Source organism: Pinus tabuliformis, chromosome 5_1, assembly GCF_031772625.1.
Source record: "Pinus tabuliformis cultivar Carrire ecotype Pingquan chromosome 5_1, CPIR1, whole genome shotgun sequence".
Classification (NCBI taxonomy): Eukaryota; Viridiplantae; Streptophyta; class Pinopsida; order Pinales; family Pinaceae; genus Pinus; species Pinus tabuliformis.
Genome location: NC_142305.1, coordinates 234,447,891 through 234,468,042, shown reverse-complemented (window position 1 = coordinate 234,468,042; position 20,152 = coordinate 234,447,891). Strand labels below are relative to the sequence as shown.

General features: G+C 38.0%; 1 protein-coding gene across 1 annotated transcript in view; it reads left to right on the top strand.

Moving 5' to 3' along the window:
• Positions 1-20,152, top strand: part of ATH13 (ABC2 homolog 13) — a 386,313-nt gene that overhangs the window by 272,903 nt on the left and 93,258 nt on the right. The window contains exon 10 of the mRNA XM_089432011.1: positions 19,977-20,050. Within this exon, the coding sequence (XP_089288137.1) occupies positions 19,977-20,050 (74 nt within the window). The remainder of the gene's footprint in view (positions 1-19,976; positions 20,051-20,152) is intronic.

The following is a 20,152-nucleotide window of genomic DNA, read 5'->3' as shown; positions in this document are numbered from 1 at the left end:
CTTTTGAGTAGAATCATTGGTAAGATTAGCTTTGTAAATCTTTGCCATGTACTCATTACCAAACTGTTCTAAAAATTTCAGATCCTTTAATTCCATTCTTGTTAAATCTGTTATAATTTGTTTCCTTTCATCAGCTGGTTCAGGAACAAACTGTGTTTTGAGTAGCAGTTCTAATGTAGCTAATCCTGCAGCAGCTACATTCATTCTTTCTTCTTCTGATGGTCCCATCCACCAGTCATGGACAATTCCGGCCATTCTTTTTTCTGCGAGGGCAAATATAGAAATATCATCTAATCGGGAGACAACTTGCATCTGATAAAGGGAACCAATCCAAATTCTGATAGACTCGGCTGGATTTGTGGATTTATCTAAATCAAGAACATATCCATTGGAATTGGCTGCAAATAGATCTTCTTCAACCCTTGGGTATTTATGGACTTCTCTAAGTACATTGGCTTTTTGGAGAGATGGCAAAATGAAGGATGGACATTTAGAGGCAGCGTTTTCTAAAGTGGCTATTTCACTTTTTGGCTTTTGAAAATTGATAGACTTTACTGGCTCTAATCTCCTTTCAGCTTGAGAACTGGACTCAGCTTCACTTCCTTCCTGTTTTTCATCTATATCCCAGTAGTTAGGGGCATCCATGGATATAGAGAATTTAGGAGTTTTGGACTCTCCTTTTCTTTTCTTTTTTCTTCTGTTTGGCTTCTCTCCTATGTTTTTCTTCTTGTTGTTCATCATGGAGAAGCTTAAGATTAGCCAAAATCAACTCACTCTGAGATCCTAGATCGTCAAGGACTTCTTCTGCATGTGCACACCATGTTGTAAGATAATTTCCTATTTGGTAAGTCTGATCTAACTCATTGGTGTTTTGTGCATTATGCTCTATGAGAGGAGCACAATCAGCTCGGGTTGTTGGCTGTTTAGATGAAGAAGAGGTGGTGCAAAACTTTGTCTTAGGGGGCCATTTTCCACCTTTTACAAAACGACGGTTGGCATACTGCCATTCTTCAACAGGAGGATATTGGGTATGAGAAATACGATGCATTTTATTTACAGCTAAAAAAGGTTTTGATTCTGGTATATACAATTCAGTCGGGGACAACTGTGGTTCAGAAAGACTGACTTCTTTGAGTGGAGGTAACTCAACGCTTCGAGAAGACGATGCTTCGGTTGGAGGTACATGAATTACAAAACGACGAGGCCTGACAATGGGTCGAGGAATCTCTAATTTCTTGGGAATTAGCTTGACTTGACCATTATCAATAGAAACTCGTTTAAGCTTAGACTCAGGCTTTTTGTCATCTTGAAGTGACTTATACGGAAAATACCAATTGCTTGGCAATGTATTCGGATCATATAAAACACCTTCAACTTGTGCATTCGACAAACCAACAGTAACACAATCTTTTTAAACAGGCTGTTTCAATTTAGGATGAGCCGTGTTTGTTAACTGGAAAGAAGCGTGGACTAATGTAGAAAGATACTCACCATTTTCTATCATTTCGATACCCTAAACTCCCACTAAAGGTTTCCAACAATCCTTAAGATGGGCATCATTCAAACTGATAGAGTAATCAGGATATATTGTACCGTATTGGCATCCAGTAGAAAGATTTCCCATAATAGTTCCTATACGTGCACTGTCATAAGTTTGATGACGGGTATCAAAGAGTTCAGCAATGCAGGGGTTATTTATGCCATGTCGGAACAGAGGAGCAAGACCAATTCTTATACCACCAAAATGAAGATAAGCATACTTCTGATCTTTTACATATTGTCTAAATTTCTTGATCTCATCATTAGAAAATAAATTTAGAGCTATTATTTGGACTGCGGGACTAGAAATCTTGATAGTAACTTCTACCTCTTTCAAAAAAGATTTGCGTTTGAAAACAAAAGACAAAGGCATTTTATAGACATCTGTAGCATGGAGAGCAGGAGGATTCCAACTCTCAGGATTTTCAACAGCTTCATGAGTTTCAGTATTTTCAATATCAGATTCAAGAGTGCGAGACGACACTTCAGTAATGATTTTACGATCAACAGTAGAGAAAGAGCGTAAGAGATTGGCCATGTTTACAAACTATACCAGAGATTGACTAAAGCAGCTTTTATCTACTCAACAATTGTAGAACAAGAGCTTTTTGAAGGCTTCCTGGCTGGCTTTAGACTCTGTCTGTAGTTTGTAACTCAGGACTAGAACAGGGCTCTGATACCAATAAGATGATGGACTCAGTAACTTACTTGAACCTCTGAAGAGTATGCTAGAAATTCTCACACCAACTCGAGAAATACGAGGACACACGACTCCTTCGCTCCTTCAACTCGCTTTACAATCTCGACCACAGGTGATTCTTTAAACGAACTGTCCTCAGACAGGCAGCCCAGCAGGCTTCAGAATTAATTCAAATAAAGATATTACATACCAGGTTATGCTTCAGAGTAGAGCAAACTAGCCTCTGGTCTCTTAAAGCACAAAATACAAACACTCTTTCACACACTCACATACACACTCTCGATGATCATATACATATGAACACACACTTACTTATAATATCTAAAAGCATATGAGAATTATTGAGGGTCCTTGTCAGACATTACTTAGTCCAGACAGTGTCTGCTCAATATTCTCGAGTACAATAATTAAAAAGAAAACGCACTACCAAGGTCCCATCGGACTTCGGTCACTATCAAAATCAGAATCAGGATTATGTGGATCACGTTCTTCGGATGAAGAAGAGGGAAGCCTTTGATTTAACCAAGATTGATTCATCCATTGTAGATATTCGTTTTCCCATGTGGGGTCATGTTGTTCTTGAGCATCTTGGTACATATCTACGAACACGGTTTATTTTGTTTGTATTCTGTGGTCTAAGAGACCAGAGGCTAGTTTGCTCTACTCTGAAGCATAACCTAGTATGTAATATCTTTATTTGAATTAATTCTGAAGCCTGCTGGGCCGCCTGTCTGAGGACAGTTCGTTTCAAGAATCACCTGTGGTCAAGATTGTAAAGCGAGTTGAAGGAGCGAAGGAGTCGCGTGTCCTCGTATTTCTCAAGTTGGTGTGAGAATTTCTAGCATACTCTTCAGAGGTTCAAGTAAGTTACTGAGTCCATCATCTTATTGGTATCAGAGCCCTATTCTAGTCCTGAGTTACAAACTACAGACAGAGTCTAAAGCCAGCCAGGAAGCCTTCGAAAATCTCTTGTTCTACAATTGCTGAGTAGATAAAAGTTGCTTTAGTCAATCTCTGGTATAGTTTGTAAACATGGCCAATCTCTTACGCTCTTTCTCTACTGTTGATCATAAAATCATTACTTAAGTGTCGTCTCACACTCTTGAATCTGATATTGAAAATACTGAAACTCATGAAGCTGTTGAAAATCCTGAGAGTTGGAATCCTCCTGCTCTCCATGCTATAGATGTCTATAAAATGCCTGTGTCTTTTGTTTTCAAATGCAAATCTTTTTTGAAAGTGGTAGAAGTTACTATCAAGATTTCTGGTCCCACAGTCCAAATAATAGCTCTAAATTTATTTTCTGATGATGAGATCAAGAAATTTAGACAATATGTAAAAGATCAGAAGTATGCTTATCTTCATTTTGGTGGTATAAGAATTGGTCTTTCTCCTCTGTTCCAACATGGCATAAATACCCCCTGCATTGCTGAACTCTTTGATACCCATCATCAAACTTATGACAGTGCACGTATAGGAACTATTATGGGAAATCTTTCTACTGGATGCCAATACGGTACAATATATCCTAATTACTCTATCAGTTTGAATGATGCCCATCTTAAGGATTGTTGGAAACTTTTAGTGGGAGTTCAGGGTATCGAAATGATAGAAGATAGTGAGTATCTTTCTACATTAGTCCAAGCTTCTTTCCAGTTAACAAACACGGCTCATCCTAAATTGAAACAACCTGTTTTAAAAGATTGTGTTACTGTTGGTTTGTCGAATGCACAAGTTGAAGGTGTTTTATATGATCCGAATACATTGCCAAGCAATTGGTATTTTCAGTATAAGTCACTTCAAGATGACAAAAAACCTGAGTCTAAGCTTAAACGAGTTTCTATTGATAATGGTCAAGTCAAGCTAATTCCCAAGAAATTAGAGATTCCTCGACCCATTGTCAGGCCTCGTCGTTTTGTAATCCCTGTACCTCCAACCGAAGCATCGTCTTCTCGAAGCGTTGAGTTACCTCCACTCGAAGAAGTTAGTCTTTCCGAACCATAGTTGTCCCCCACTGAATTGTATATACCAGAATCAAAACCTTTTTTAGCTGTGAATAAAATGCATCGTATTTCTCATACCCAATATCCTCCTGTTGAAGAATGGCAGTATGCCAACCGTTGTTTTGTAAAAGGTGGAAAATGGCCCCCTAAGACAAAGTTTTGCACCACCTCTTCTTCATCTAAACAACCAACAACCCGAGCTGATTGTGCTCCTCTCATAAAGCATAATGCACAAAACACCAATGACTTAGATCAGACCTACCAAATAGGAAATTATCTTACAACATGGTGTGCACATGCAGAAGAAGTCCTTGACGATCTAGGATCTCAGAGTGAGTTGATTTTGGCTAATCTTAAGCTTCTCCATGGTGAACAAAAAGAAGAAAAACATAGGAGAGAAGCCAAACAGAAGAAAAAAGAAAAGAAAAGGAGAGAATCCAAAACTCCTAAATTCTCTATATCCATGGATGCCCCTAACTACTGGGATATAGATGAAAAACAGGAAGGAAGTGAAGCTGAGTCCAGTTCTCAAGCTGAAAGGAGATTAGAGCCAGTAAAGTCTATCAATTTTCAAAAGCCAAAAAGTGAAATAGCCACTTTAGAAAATGCTGCCTCTAAATTTCCATCCTTCATTTTGCCATCTCTCCAAAAAGCCAATGTACTTAGAGAAGTCCATAAATACCCAAGGGTTGAAGAAGATCTATTTGCAGCCAATTCCACTGGATATGTTCTTGATTTAGATAAATCCACAAATCCAGCCGAGTCTATCAGAATTTGGATTGGTTCCCTTTATCAGATGCAAGTTGTCTCCCGATTAGATAATATTTCTATATTTGCCCTAGCAGAAAAAAGAATGGCCGAAATTGTCCATGACTGGTGGATGGGACCATCAGAAGAAGAAAGAATGAATGTAGGTGCTGCAGGATTAGCTACATTAGAACTGCTACTCAAAACACAGTTTGTTCCTGAACCAGCTGATGAAAGGAAACAAATTATAACAGATTTAACAAGAATGAAATTAAAGGAGCTGAAATTTTTAGAACAGTTTGGTAATGAATACATGGCAAAGATTTACAAAGCTAATCTTACCAATGATTCTACTCAAAAGATTTCCTTCTTGTCAAAATTGCCTGGAAATTTAGGTGATATGATCATGAAAGATCTAGAAGTCCAAGGAAAAAAGATCGACCAAACTTGCTGGATAGATCTCTTGTTCAAGTGTCAAGAAAAAGTTAAATATCTTTGTTGGCAGAAGAAAGCCCAAGACTTTTCTCCTAGTCTTGATATATGTCGCTCTTTACTCCCATGGACACCATTTAAAAAGAGAAAATCCAAAAGGTATGGTAAGTTCAGACCCAAGAGAGTAGCTAACCCTAGAAGACCATTCAAAAAGTTGAAATATTTGAAAAAACGCAGGCAACCAAAGAGAGACAACGCATGTTTTATATGCAAGCAAGAAGGTCACTTTGCTCGAAAATGTCCCAAAAGTTCTTCGAACAAGTTAAAAGCATGTATAGAAATTGAAGATTTTGTAGATAACTGGTCTATTGTTGATTCCCAAGATGAAGTGTCAGATGTATATATTTTAACTGATGCTTCCCTGTCCGATACCGAGTCAGTCCCAGACATTTGTCAGAAAATGAATATTTGCTATGATTGTTCTGAATCAGAAGATGAACATGATTTGCACTATAGTGATGAATATAGTTCAGATGAATACACTGATGAGACTTCTGAAGATTTCTCAGATGATACTGTCCCCTCTGTCTCTACAAGTCAAGGTCCTGAGAATTCAAGCTCCGTTTTAAATTCCCTGCCTCCATAATCCACTTTGAATTCTTTTTGTCCTTACCAAAAGACAGTTTCTCCCTCATCATCATCTTTGCCTGTTCATACCTCTGTTAATACTGATGAAAGCTCCTTCCTCAAAAAGATTGTTAAAACTAACAATCTCCTCTACATTGCTGTTGAAATTCTTGTCAAAGAAGAATGGATCTCAGTGGATGCCTTCATTGACACTGGTGGCTCCAACAACTTGGCACGACCATCATTATTCAAAGGATTATGGAAACCCTTATAGAATATTTTGATTTCAGAGACCATTGGTGGTTCTGTCCATCTCACCCATTATGTTGATAATGTCTTTTTAAAAGTTGGGGGGAGTATTGTAAAATTTTCTGCAATTCAACATTATGATGCCTCTGGAAGTTTGTTTCTTGGAATGCCATTCATTAATTCTGTATTGCCTGTTACCATCAGTGAAGATAAAATAATTTTGAATATAAAAAAGAAGGCAATTTCAGTTCCAAGATTAACCTTGGCTAATTCAGAAGCTAGACGAGAAAATAGCCAAAAGAAAGTAGGCATGAAAAGACACCAAAATGAGTCTCATGATTGGCAAGAAGTCTTGCAGATCTATGAAAAAAGGAGTCAGGCCAAACAAAAAGAAAATCGAAATCCCGATTGTTCTCCTGCTCAAGTTGCCATTTTAGATGAATTGTTGTTCTAAGAATCCTCAAGCATTTTGGAGTGTCAAGAGTCCCCAGCAAGAAATAATCACTCTCCATGATAACGGGGTTAAAGGTAAGCTGATACCCTGCACTCCAAATGATGAAAGAGAAATAAGAAAGCAGATTGAAGAATTATTAAATCTTCAGTTGATTGAGCCGAGTTCTTCACATTATTCCTGTTCGGCTTTCCTGGTAAGAAACCACTCTGAAATTGTCAGAGGAAAAGATAGAATGGTTATTAATTATAAGCCTTTGAATGCAATCACAAAGAGCTTTAATTACCCTCTGCCCCGCCAGGAAACGATTATGCAGAAGATCCAGAACAGTAAGATCTTCAGTAAATTTGATATGAAATCTGGTTATTACCAGATACAAATCAAAGAAGAAGATCGACACAAATCGCTTTTACATGTCCCACTGGTTTTTACCAATGGAGAGTAGTTCGTTTGGATTGAAGAATACCCCAGCATTCTTCCAAAGAAGAATGGATCATATCTTTGGTAAATATGATTTTATTGTTGTATATATTGATGATATTTTGGTTCACAGTCAAGATCTTGAGTCACATCTGAAGCATTTATAGATATTTCTTGAAGAAGCAAAACAACATGGTATTGTTTTGTCAGAGAAGAAAATGCTTCTATTCCAAGATAATATTGATTTTTTAGGTATTCATGTTATAAATGGAAAAATTCAGATGCAACCCCATGTATTGACCAAGCTATCTGAATTTCCTGATCAATTGCAAGATGTCAAAATGATTCAGCGTTTTCTAGGAATACTCAATTATGTGCATAAATATATTCCTAGACTTTAAGAGAAAACTGCTCCTATTCGCAAGCATTTGCATTTTGGATTGTCGCCACAAGCCACAATAGCAGTTCAAATGCTAAAAGCTGAATGTCAACATCTCCCTGAGCTTTAACCTCCAGGTAATGGATTCCTCATCCTTCAGACTGATGCCTCTGATAATTTTTGGGCAGCAGTCCCTTTTGAAAGAAAGGGAGAAAAGGAAGAAACTTTATGTGCTTATGCATCTGGAGAATTTTTAACTCATCAGAAAAATTATTTTCCAGCAGAGAAAGAAACTCTTGCCATTTTTAATGGTATACAGAAATTTGAATTATATTTAGCCCTTGCCAAGTTCCTGATAAGAACAGATTCGATGAATTTCAAATATTTCTTGTCAGCAAAGATTTCCAAACAACTAGCAAGAGGACGACTTTTGGCATCGCAAATCTGGTTTCAAATGTATGATTTTGATGTTGAATGGGTTCCAGGTGACTCCAATTATTTGGCTTTGCAAGATGTTGTTTGGCTTATTTGGTCAGCCGTTGAGACCTTCAGTGATTTACTGTGATAATCAGAGTTGCATTAAACTCACGGAGAATCCAGTATTTCATGACAGGTCAAAGCATATCGGGATCAGATATCATTTCATCAGAGACTATGTTCAGAAGGGAGATGTGAAGCTTGAGTATATTTCCAATGATGGGCAAGTTGCAGATCTTCTTACCAAAGCCTTACCACGGGGCAAGCATGTCTACTTCAGAGACAAGATGGGTGTGGTGAGGAACACCTTCCTCGGTAAGAGGGAGTGTTGAAATTTGGTACCGTAGGACAGGTGGTTCTTTAAGGCTTTGATCTTTGGCCTAGGGAAAAGTGTCCAAAAGAATTTAATTTTTCTCCTAAAGTAACTTTATAATCTTATAAAGTTAAATCTAATTTAAAAGTGACTTTAAGTGATAAAGTTACTAAGTCTAATTTTAAATTGACTTTTATAAAGTTAATGAAAAATTAGAAAGGAAAAGTGACTTTGGAAATAAATGACTAAGTGGGTCTTTATTAAAGTGTGGTGAATTAAAAAATAAAAAGTGAGATTTAAATGAGCATTTAATCTCAGCCTTAGATCTCAATCTATTTCAGCCATTGGATTTAGGGATCACCCAAAAGTCACTTGGGGTTAGATTAAAGGAGGAAAAGGAGGAAAATGTCATTCATTCTTTCATGAGAAGATTGAGAAAAGGAGAGCAAGAGAGCAAGGGAGATTTCTGGACAGTGAGCTGCGAAGTTTCAGCAGCGGAGTTTTAGCAGAGCAGAGTTTCAGCAGCGGAGTTTCAGCAGAGTGGAGTTTCAGCAGCGGAGTTTCAGCAGGGCGGAGTTTCAGCAAGTTTGTACAGCGGAGTTTCAGCAAGGCTGAGTTTCAGCAAGGCTGAGATAAGTTGTAAAAGTTTGCTTGCTGATTTTTGCTGAATATTTCTCTTACTGTAAAAAGGCACTTTCCAGAAATAAAGAAGAGCTCTCAAACTCGTTTTCCCCAAGAGTTGTAGGGGGTTTTTCCAGAGTCAAGTTGACCAAAAATCTCAGTGTTTAAATGTGTTTTAATGGCTGTTTATTACTGCTGATTTTTATTTCTGCAATTTCCAGCATTCTGTAAAATTTCCAGAATTTGTGTTTTCAGCAATATTTATTTTTTTTAGCTTGTTAAATGTATGGTTATGGGAAAGGGCATTTAACTACATGAGAGAAATAAGGTGAAACTGAAAACCAGGGTGGAAATGAGAAATTTATACAGGGGGAGCTTGTGGATCCATTCCCCATGATGCTTCAAGAGACCCGAGATGAGTTATCAGCTGTGGGGTCTACACCTCAAGATTCCGAGTTGGTTAGACTAGCCCTCAATTCTATCTCAGATGAGTGGCAAGTATTTGTCCAGAGTATCCTGAGCAGGGCGACTTTGCCGAATTGGGATGAGATGTGGGCAGCTGTCAAGCAAGAGGAGTTGAGGAGAGACTTGGTCAAGTGTAAACTTGATGGAAGCAATAGTAGTGGGTCGAAGCCCAAGGAGGAGGAGGAGAATGCAGCCCTTGCAACGAAGGGGCAACACGGGTAGCAGAGACATAAGAAGGACATCTTGTAGATAAAGTGCTTCAGGGTGGTGAGATGGGTCACTACGCTACATAGTCTTCTCTCAGGAAGAAGGAAAAAGATGAGAAGCACGATCCGAAGGCTGCATCCGTGAAGATCAAGGAGGAGGAGTTCACCATGACAACCGAGTCACCTCTAGGAGGGAGGTGGGCTGATTTGGAGTTGTAGTTCAAAGGAGCTATAGATGGGCAGGATCCTTGAGGAACCCACCTCTTGGATCATTACCTTGCTACAGAAGCCCAGTTTTGTGGTGGTAGGATGGACTAGTGTCGGATGGTGCCGAGGAGTGTCGGAAAGACAGTTGAGTGGCTAGGAGCGCCAGAGACTAAATAACGTAGAGCAAAGTTGGCAGCAGTGCAGATGGCATAGAGAAGAGGTTAGCAGCAACGCAAAAGTTTCAGAGGGTAAGTGTAGAGACCAGCAACAGTCAGTCTCCAACATTCACACGGTATCATATTGAAAGCAGTTAGTTCAGTAATTTGGGATGTTTTTTTGTTGCTGATGGAGTAGCAACAATAGTTTGTAATGCAGTGGCAGTTGGCAGTGGCAGTGCCGACAGTAGCACGGGCGCAAAATTTCAGAGGGAGTTGCAGTACAGATGCAGTGTTAGGGTCAGCAGCAGTACAAATGCAACATTTGCGTAGTAGTTGATGGACAACATGTTAGACATCAGCAACACAGAGGACGATGTTATGAAGTCAGTGTGATGCTTCAGATTGAAAGCATTGCTAGAGCACAATCCTCGCTAAGAGGGAGTGTTGATTTCTAGTACCATCAGATGTGCTTTAAGTCTCAAATTTTGCAGAGAGGCTTAGGCACATGTATTCCAAAGAACACAAAAAGCGTTTTGGGAAATTCCACCCAAAAATAGTTTTATTAAAATAATTAATTATTTTCAATGGGATCCTGATATGTAAAAAATTAGTTTATTTTAGGTTATTGTTTAATTTTAGGTTTAGTTAGATGAAAGGGCACGATCATAAGATCACGCCCTTTCCCAAAGGGTGCCCATGGCGGTATATAAGCCAGGCAACCCATTGTAAATCATCATCATCTGTCTATTCATTTATTAATAAAGTATTTTTATAGATATTTCTGTTATCCGGAAGTTTTACACTCCATCTGGTATCAGAGCGAGTCGCTTCTGGGCTCACTATAGAACAACTAACGGTTCTCCCGCTCACTTGTTCCGCACTAGTGTCCACGCATTGTCACCTGTTCACACCACCGTTGACCTGTAGCCATCCGTGGAAAACTGCGTAACACCTGAACGACATTGAAACCTAAACTACGTTGAACATCTGGCTTACTACTTAAACAGTCAAGGGTTCCGTCAAAAATCTGCGTGGTGGGAACTGCGTTATTTTTTTTAAAAACAGTCGAGGGTTCCGTTCTACCGTCCACTGTCGGCCGCATATGCAATCCGTCCACTTGCTGTTGACTGTCCAGACGTTTATGATATACGTATAAAGTAATTATAACGTGTTTTTCAGAACAGTGAACGAAAAGAAAAGACGTGACTGTCCAGACGTTTATGTTATAAAAAATAAATATAACGTGACATATAAACCTTATATATAATATATATAACGTGCAATATATTATATATAATATATATATAAGGTGACATATGATATATATATATATATATATAACTAACATATATATATAATTATATTATATATAATACATATAATTTAATTAATTAAATTTAAAAATTTTAATTAATTAAAAATTATATATATATATATATATAAATTAATTTAATTAATTAAATTTATTTTAATTAATTAAAAGTTATATATATAAGTTAGTTAATTAATTAAATCTATTTTAATTAATTAAAAGTTATATATATAAAATTTATTTTTGCTAAAAAAAAAAAGAGGAAAAATATTTTAGCTGGCAAATAAATACACGCCTCTGCAAACCCGCTCAATGTCGACAATGACAATGGCGGATTTTCAAAAAAGGTTGTTGGATGCAGAGCAAAAGATAAATAACAACCACGACGAGGTCAGTAAAAGATTAAATGAAGTCGAGAGCAAGCTTGGGGAGCAAGCGGACAAAATTAAAAATCTTGAAGATACGACAAATCGAATAGAGATAAAGATGGAAAGTCAACATGTCCAAACAGGAGTAAACTTCAGAGAAGTCTTAACAATGCTGAAAAGTTTGTGTAAAAGGTCGAATTGTACACCCGAACAACTACTAAAAGAAGATGAAGAGAATCAAGAACACATCTCGTCAGATTCAACTAAGTCCACAGACTCTCATGACAAAGTTGAATCCCCAAAAAAATCAGCGACACCCCACCAAGAAGTGAGTAACACAGCCTTTACAAACAAGCAACTTTGGGATAACTTTACCAGTCAACACCCTTTTTTCGCTCAACCAGTAGCAAGATACCAGCGAAGGGCAAAAGTCGAGATGCCTAAATTCGATGGAAACGAAAAAAATAATGTTGCATGGATAAATAAAGCAGAAGAATACTTTGAGATATATGACATCAATGACGATGACGAAAAGCTCAGGCATGCATCCATGAAAATGGAAGGAGAAGCATACAACTGGTATATGTGGTGGAAAAAAACAACACACGTCATTAGCTGGAGAAAGTTTAAAGATGCATTCTTCAAAAGATTCCAAGGTGTAAAGGAAGAAGAATTCTTTTCAAAACTCATCAAATTACGACAAAAAGGAAGTGTGGATGAATACACTCAAGAATGGGAAACCTTAGTAACACGAGTACCTGGGTTATCAGAATCTCGTTTGATTCAATCGTACGTCTCAGGACTTAAATCCCATTTACAAGCAGAACTTGAGATGCATGACATTACATCTATAGAAGTAGCAAGACGAAAAGCAAAAACAGCAGAAAAGAAATCCGAACCAATATTTTGGTCAACAGCGGAGAAAGCTTATGCAAGACGAAGGATACCCCAGTATGTGGACTCAAATAATACAAGATATGTTCCACCACATCGTCGTGAAGATGAAAAATCTAATGTGGAAATGCAAAGGATAAAAGAGGGTAAATGTAAACGCTGTGGTGAGAAGTGGGACCCCAAACATAGATGTGCTAAAGGAAAAGAACTAAAGAACCTATATAATTGTGAAGCAACCAATGATTCAAACAGTGAAGATTATGACATAGAAGAAACAAAAGATGCCCTAGAATTCTCACCAGAATTAGATGACGGAAGTACTCCGCAAGTGTCATTGTCAGCCATGACAGGTATATCACAACCTCAGACCTTGAAGTTAAAAGGACACATAAAGAAGAACAACGTAGTGGTTCTCATCGACTCTGGAAGCACACACAATTTTCTAGATACGACTGTGGCCAAGAAACTCAATATCTTTTCATTTCCCTTACCAAACATGAAAGTGATGATAGCTAATGGTAAGAAGATTGAAAAGGTAGGGAAATGCCATAAAGTCAATTTGCAGATTCAAGACTTTAAATTAGAGTCTCCGTTCTTCACGGTACCATTAGGAGGAGTAGATGTAGTCTTAGGCATCCAATGGCTACGAACTTTTGGTACTTATGCCGCCAACCATCAATTACAATTTATAAAATTCAAATGGGGAGGTCAGAAGTACAAACTACATGGATTCCAAGCACTAGAAAATCATGATGTATCATCATCTCAGATGATGAAGCTGAGTCGAAAAAGAGCACCTACTTATGCAGTACAATGTCATCAATTAGAAATGTTATCTGCAAATATGACCAGAGAAGAATCACCAGAGATACAAGATCTGATTCGGAAGCATGAAAAAGTATTTCAAGACCTACCTATGAAGATGCCGCCTAATAGGGAAATTGAGCATACAATAGAAGTCAAGGCAAGACCAGACCCTGTTAACATCAAGCCATACCGATATCCACATCACCAAAAAACGAAACTTGAGAGATTAATCCAAGACCTTTTAAAATGTGCGACCTTGATCATCTTAGAATATCTGATCAAGTGGAAGGACTTACCCGAAGAAGACGCTTTCTGGGAGAATGAATCATTCTTCAACAACATCCGTCGTTACTTATGCTTTGAGGACAAAGCATTCTTTCGAGAGGAAGGCAATGTTATGTAAAAAATTAGTTTATTTTAGGTTATTGTTTAATTTTAGGTTTAGTTAGATGAAAGGGCACGATCATAAGATCATGCCCTTTCCCAAAGGGTGCCCATGGCGGTATATAAGCTAGGCAACCCATTGTAAATCATCATCATCTGTCTATTCATTTATTAATAAAGTATTTTTATAGTTCTGTTATCCGGAAGTTTTACACTCCAGATCCTAAGTCTAAACATAGGAAAATAAAATAATTAATGGGTATTAATTTAATTGTGGGTATAACTTCTAGAAGAAGACGAGGATAAAGAAGAAATGTTCTTAGCCATTGATTAGCTTCTAATCTGAGCTGTTGAATGTCAACAAGGAGATTATTTAAGGAGGATTGAGGGTCATTTGGAAAGACATACAAAGAGTTCAGAAGTTCGATTTTTTGAACCAGAGCAACTGCTGGGAGAATTTCAATAGTGAGTTGTTGCAGAGAGGGGCAGAGAGTTTTGGCTGGAGGATCTTCTTCGGAGCCAAGAATACTTAGCAGAGAGGCAGAAAGACACACAGAGGAGGCAACACAGAGGGTAGAGAGGGTGACGCAGAGCCAGGAAGGGCTCACGCAGGCCCCACGCAGAGCAACGCAGAGGTCCAAATTTGCTAAAGGAGCTGACGTTTCTGAGTCAGGAGGGCTGGAAAAGGCTCCTGAAGGCAGATCGATTCTCAGTTGGGCTGATGCAGTGACTTAGAGGCTGACACAGGAGGGCCCATGCAGGGGCAACGCAGAAGTAGTCGGGGAACTCGCAGTTCAGCTGCCGGATCAGCCGGGATCAACAGTGTTGAGTGAGGTAATCTCACCAGTCTTTCTTGCCAAGTGATTTTCTCTATAACTGGATTTCCAGAGGGCATCCAAAGTTGTATTCAGAATACTTTTGCATAATAATAAAAACCCTCAGATCTGTTGCACTAGTTTTCCTGCATTGGGTTTTTCTGGGACATTTGTCCAAAAAATATTGTGTCACTTGTGTGTATCTTTCTCTATTGTTCTGTTCTTGTTTTGGGCAAATTAATTAATTAAGTGAAGGCTGCAGTTGTATTAGCTTCGATATTTGTTGTAGGAAGCAGTAAATAATTTGTTTCAGTAATTAACAAATAGGAGAAGTTTAATCAGTTGCTGCAGTAGTAGATTCGGGTGGGATTCTCGAATTTTCACACCATCTTCCTACAAGCAAATAATTTCACTTTGCTCATATCCTTCTCCTTTGCCTTTTGCTTCCCCTTCTCCTTCTTTGCTCCACTAGAAGATCCCTTCTTTGCCTTCTTGCCCTTCGCTGCAAGGGCGACATTCTCTTCCTCACCTACCCCACCACTCTTGTTGTCCCCCTTAGCACTCCTAATCTCCTCCTGGATGAAATCATCCCACATCCTCCAACTAGGAAAGTGCTCTTTGGCAACAATGCCATATATGAACCAATCCCATTTCTTGGTGAATCCATCTAAAGCAATCTTGACCAACTAGTTCTCTAGGATAGCCTCTCCCATGACAGCCAACTCATCCTTCTCCTGAGAGATCCTGGTGAGGTATGAGGTCACATTGTCAGTCTTGGTCATCTTGGTGTTTCTTAGCTTTTGCCTTGACACCATCTTCCTGTTCTCATTAGATCTCTGATGTAACGCGACCAAGGACTCCCACATCTGATAAGCAAATCTCATTCCGGACAATTGAGGGAATAAATGGTCCTTGATGGCATCTAGAAGCATCCTCTTAGCCTTCATATTTTTCTTGTTGAAGTCCACTAACTAAGCTGGATCAGTAGGTGGTTGCACAGGAGCTTCAACAATGTCCCACACTTCAACTTCGTCTAGTAAAAACATCATTCTCTCCTTCCAACGGTCAAAATTATCAGGCCCTGCCAATCTGTCCTCTACCTTAAACCCTATTGCCATGACCTTCCCAACCAACAAAATGAAGCAAATCTGTGGACAAGGAACCTTCCTCCCTCTCAATTGCTGAAGTCTTTGGGTTTCTGGCAAGGTTTTATCAATTCTGTTCGTTGTTAGCAGAGGTTTGAGCTTGCTGGTCTTTGTATCAGCTGTGACAAGAATCTCTGTTCTGATCCCTATTTAGCTCTAATACCGTATAGAAAAATTGTGTCTAACTTGAGCCCAACCCAGTTTTATGTTTTGCATGGTTTAATGCCCAAATCCATCATGAAACATGAGACTGATAATTGCATTTACATAAAACATTAGGACTACTCTACCATTTAATTAGCACAACTAATACAAAAGACAAATTTTATGTACACACACAATTGCGACACAATAATTTTGGTCAACTTGACCCTGGAAAAACCCCACTGTTGGGGAAAACCAGTGCTGAAAGGAGGCTTTTATCATTGCTGCAATGAAATTTTACAACAGAGAAAGGTTAACTTATCTCCCTTTTGTAAGTTTGCTATTGACACAATGAGAATGCAAGCATGTTGAAGCCTCCACACATTCCTTAGCTTAAACTGATTTTTTGTTCCATACACTTGCTTGTTCTCTGTGCCAGAACCATGAGTCCAGTTCCTGAAGATAGTTGTTGATCTCCTTGAGATTTGAGCCTTCAACTCTGGCTGGAAACCTCCTAAAGCTGCATTGAAATAACCTCCAAAAACTTTGCAGACAGTGGCAAGGTCTGAGTCTGTTCACACACAAAAATCTCTGTCTCTATTCTGGTCTTCTCAAGCCCGAAATTCTCGGCCTTTGAACAGGGTATACTCTCCCTAAATTTTCAGCCTCAATTCTGGAGCTATTCACCTGAAACTTTCGGCCCAAATTTCTGCTGAAGCTTAGACTTAAACTCTGCCTAAACTCTCCTGCAAAACTCGGTCTCAGTGAAGTTTAATGACAGCGAAAGTTCAACTGCAAACTCGAATTGAATGCCGGAGCGTACTGGAAATTTGTGCAAGGGTTCTCTGTTGTAGTTTGAACTGGTAGCCTCCCAAGGATTTAATTTCTCTTCACAAGTATAGCGATCTCCCTCCCTTTAGTTGCTCTCCTTCTCTGTTCAATCTTCTCATGAGAATAGTGAATGAGCCTCCAAACTCGTTTTCTCCCTTTTTTGTCTCTTAGAAAAGATTGTAACCCTATCCTTAAGACCTAATGGTTGAGATTTAATCTCAAACCATTAGATCAAGGGTGGGGATGAGTTGCCTACTTGATCCCTCCTCATGTGGTCCCCTTTTCTATTAATGAGCCTCCCTTGTACTTGTTACCACTTAATTTAGCAGGGGTCCTAGGAGGGGTTCCAACGGGACTACCACTAGATCAAGTGGCAACAATGGGATAAGGACCCACTGTCACCTCAGTCAATGTCCCCTGCTCTTTATGGACTTTCACCGATGGGAGGAGTCCCAGTATAGGGAAATCACTAGAATGATGAGGTCAATAACGATGCACAATGTGATTTCCAATGCGCATTCAAAGGAGAGGCTCAGAGGCAGCTCAAATCAACATAAATAGAAGCAGCTTGAATCACTTGGAAGCACACTCAGATAAGTATGATCTACAAAGAGAAAGAGGACGAAAAAGAGAGCAAAGTGCAGAAGAAGAAGACCTAATCCAATAAAGAAGGAAAATCAAAGTTTCTGGGCATCTCTCTCACACGTGTGAAGTTTACTCGGGTTTCTAGACTGAAGCTGGGGGTCGAAATTCTAATTTAACACTGCATTTGAGGAGCTGACACTTGAAATATCTGGCAAGTTTGTCTACAAGAAGGAAGGCTTGACTTGGTGATTGGAGGCGGTCTTTGTCTAGGTCAAAAGGGTCTTGGATTGTCTCATCTTGATTTGAATCTACTAGTGGAAGAGTTTGATTGGGTTTTCCCCTTCATAAGGGTTTTAGCCCTGGCTAGTGTCCTTGATCTTCATGTTTTATTTTGATGATTGCTTGATGAGAAGAAGATAAAAGAAGAACATAAATAATGTTAATAAGAATAAAAGAATATCACAAGTAATTGTCAACATAAGAAAATCTTTCTGCCTTTTTGATTTTCTAACAGTTAAGAGTTGAGGTAGTCAAACTTGACCACCAGTAGGATATGGGGTTGTGTTATAACCATTCGACTAGGAGGAGAAAGGGTTGCATTCATTTTGAGTGCATTTGTTCCATAGATGAGCAAAACTAGACGAGAGGATATGAGATAGAGCACATAGAGAGGATTTGTGCTTTGTAGTAGCCCACGGGCCATAGGCCATATTTCTTTGTAGTCGCAACCATTTTCTATTAAGAGAAAGAGACGGAACAACCTCTCCTTCTAGTTGGCTTTTCTCCTCAAATGGTTTTCCAAGTCATATCTTGTGTCAAATCGTGGTTTGTGAGTTTTTATTTCGTTTTTTTATTATTTTATGCATACTTTTAGTTTGTATGCATACACAATTAACAATAATCTAGAAATCTAGAAATCTAGAAATCTAAAGAGAAATAAAAACCTAATAGGTTAGTTTTTGGATTTTTAAATATAGTTTTATTAGATCTGTTGTGACAAACTATTCAGTAGAATATCTATTGCAGTTTACGAATCATGCTAACATGAAAGCTTCGAGGCAATACATAGATAATCAAATATAGTGTACAAAGGATGGTTGTGTCATTAATAATTTAATTATATCAATCCCATTCAACTCTAGATGAAGAGTCCTCCTAGAACAATATGATGCATAAACTATAGCATGTTCTCAAATAGTGTATAATATTCATTCACCATTGTAACTAGATGAATTTTTTTAGACTTTGACGCTAATTTCAAGGAGGATGACAGGTTGATGATGATGTAGAGTTGAAATATTCAAATGACGAGCATGTAGACCCATTTTTGACATGTAGTTATTCCTACTCTACATCATCATATCAATAGAGTTATTATTGATGAGATATTTATTTTTGTATTTATAGTTATCCTTTTTGTATAAAGAATGATGCATCAGGATTTCAATCTTCAAATTTATAACTATCTAATGATTTCAGTTCTAAAGTTTTGATTTTGAAGTTTCAATATGTTTAAAAAAAAATATATTATTGTATTTTTGTACATGGCATTTCTCCATCATATCTACATCTTGGCTTTTCAAAAATCTGATGGATCCGTATTCCATTTCCTAGTAACTTAGGTAGAAACCCTAACTTATAACAACTTTATTCTAGATCATAAAGGTCCTAGGAAAATGCACTAGAACTTTTACAACTCTTATCTCAACCTTTCAAGGTTTAGTCAAGACCATTCTCTTCAATCATCAGGTCTTACATCACCCTTGAGAACTTGTTTGTTGAATATATTATTGGTGATTTCTTTAGGGAAGCTGCCCTTTTGGGGATAACATCCACCACTAAATAGTTGGAGAGGGGCTACTAAGGTGACAACGGTGTTTGATCTCTTTGTGGCAATGAGACCTAGGTTGCTTAATGAGGCTTTGCACTAGCCCTGCTAGATTTTGTGGTAATAGTTAGCATATCTCATATTTGAAGATCCATCTTCATCTGGTCAATTGGCTAGATGAAAAGAAAAGATGACTAGAGAGTGGCTGAGAGGCAACTAAGAGTGGTTGTATGTGGACCAATGTGGGGCTTTTCACTGGCGGGATGGATCATATGAGGATAGATTTTCCCTAGGTGTCACCCACATGATGGTGGGTAATAGATACCATGAGAGAAATTGTTACTTAGATTTTAATATTTAAAATGTTTTCTAGTGATGCGTAAGGGGATGATTAATCTTGTTCTATATGTTTTCCATATATTGCTCTTGTATAGGCCAATGATGTCGATGTTTTCTCATAGACAATTATTCCAAACGTTACTACATTATCCTCATTTCCTTTCCTACCAAATGTTAACAAACAACGATGGCCCTAGTAGATTACAATATTAGAAGGATGATGTTTATAAATTCCTACAAATTGTTAATGTATAATTTTGATAGAGTTGTGAGCAAATCATGAAATATTCATATTTATAAAGTTTTGGATCCTATCTTTACCACATTTATAAGCTTGTATCACTATATGGTGACTAGCTTGTAATATTGATTTTGAAATTTATTTGTTTCCATCTTATTTATTTCACATGGATATTTCTATTAAGCTATGTAAGCATCTCTTAACTTCAATGTTGAATATGGTGTTTATTTTACTTACAATTGTGTATGTCTTGAATCATGAGTATTAATAATCTATATTGTGGATGCAGCATCCAGGGAATATAGCTGTGGATGATGCTAATGGTGGTCGACTCATTTTTTATGATTTTGGCATGATGGGAAGGTAATATATTGGATTTTTTTGAAATCATGTCTAGAGACATTGTGTTTATTCTTTGTAAATTCAACACAAGAACTAACATTGAGGCGGTCCTAAAATACTGTA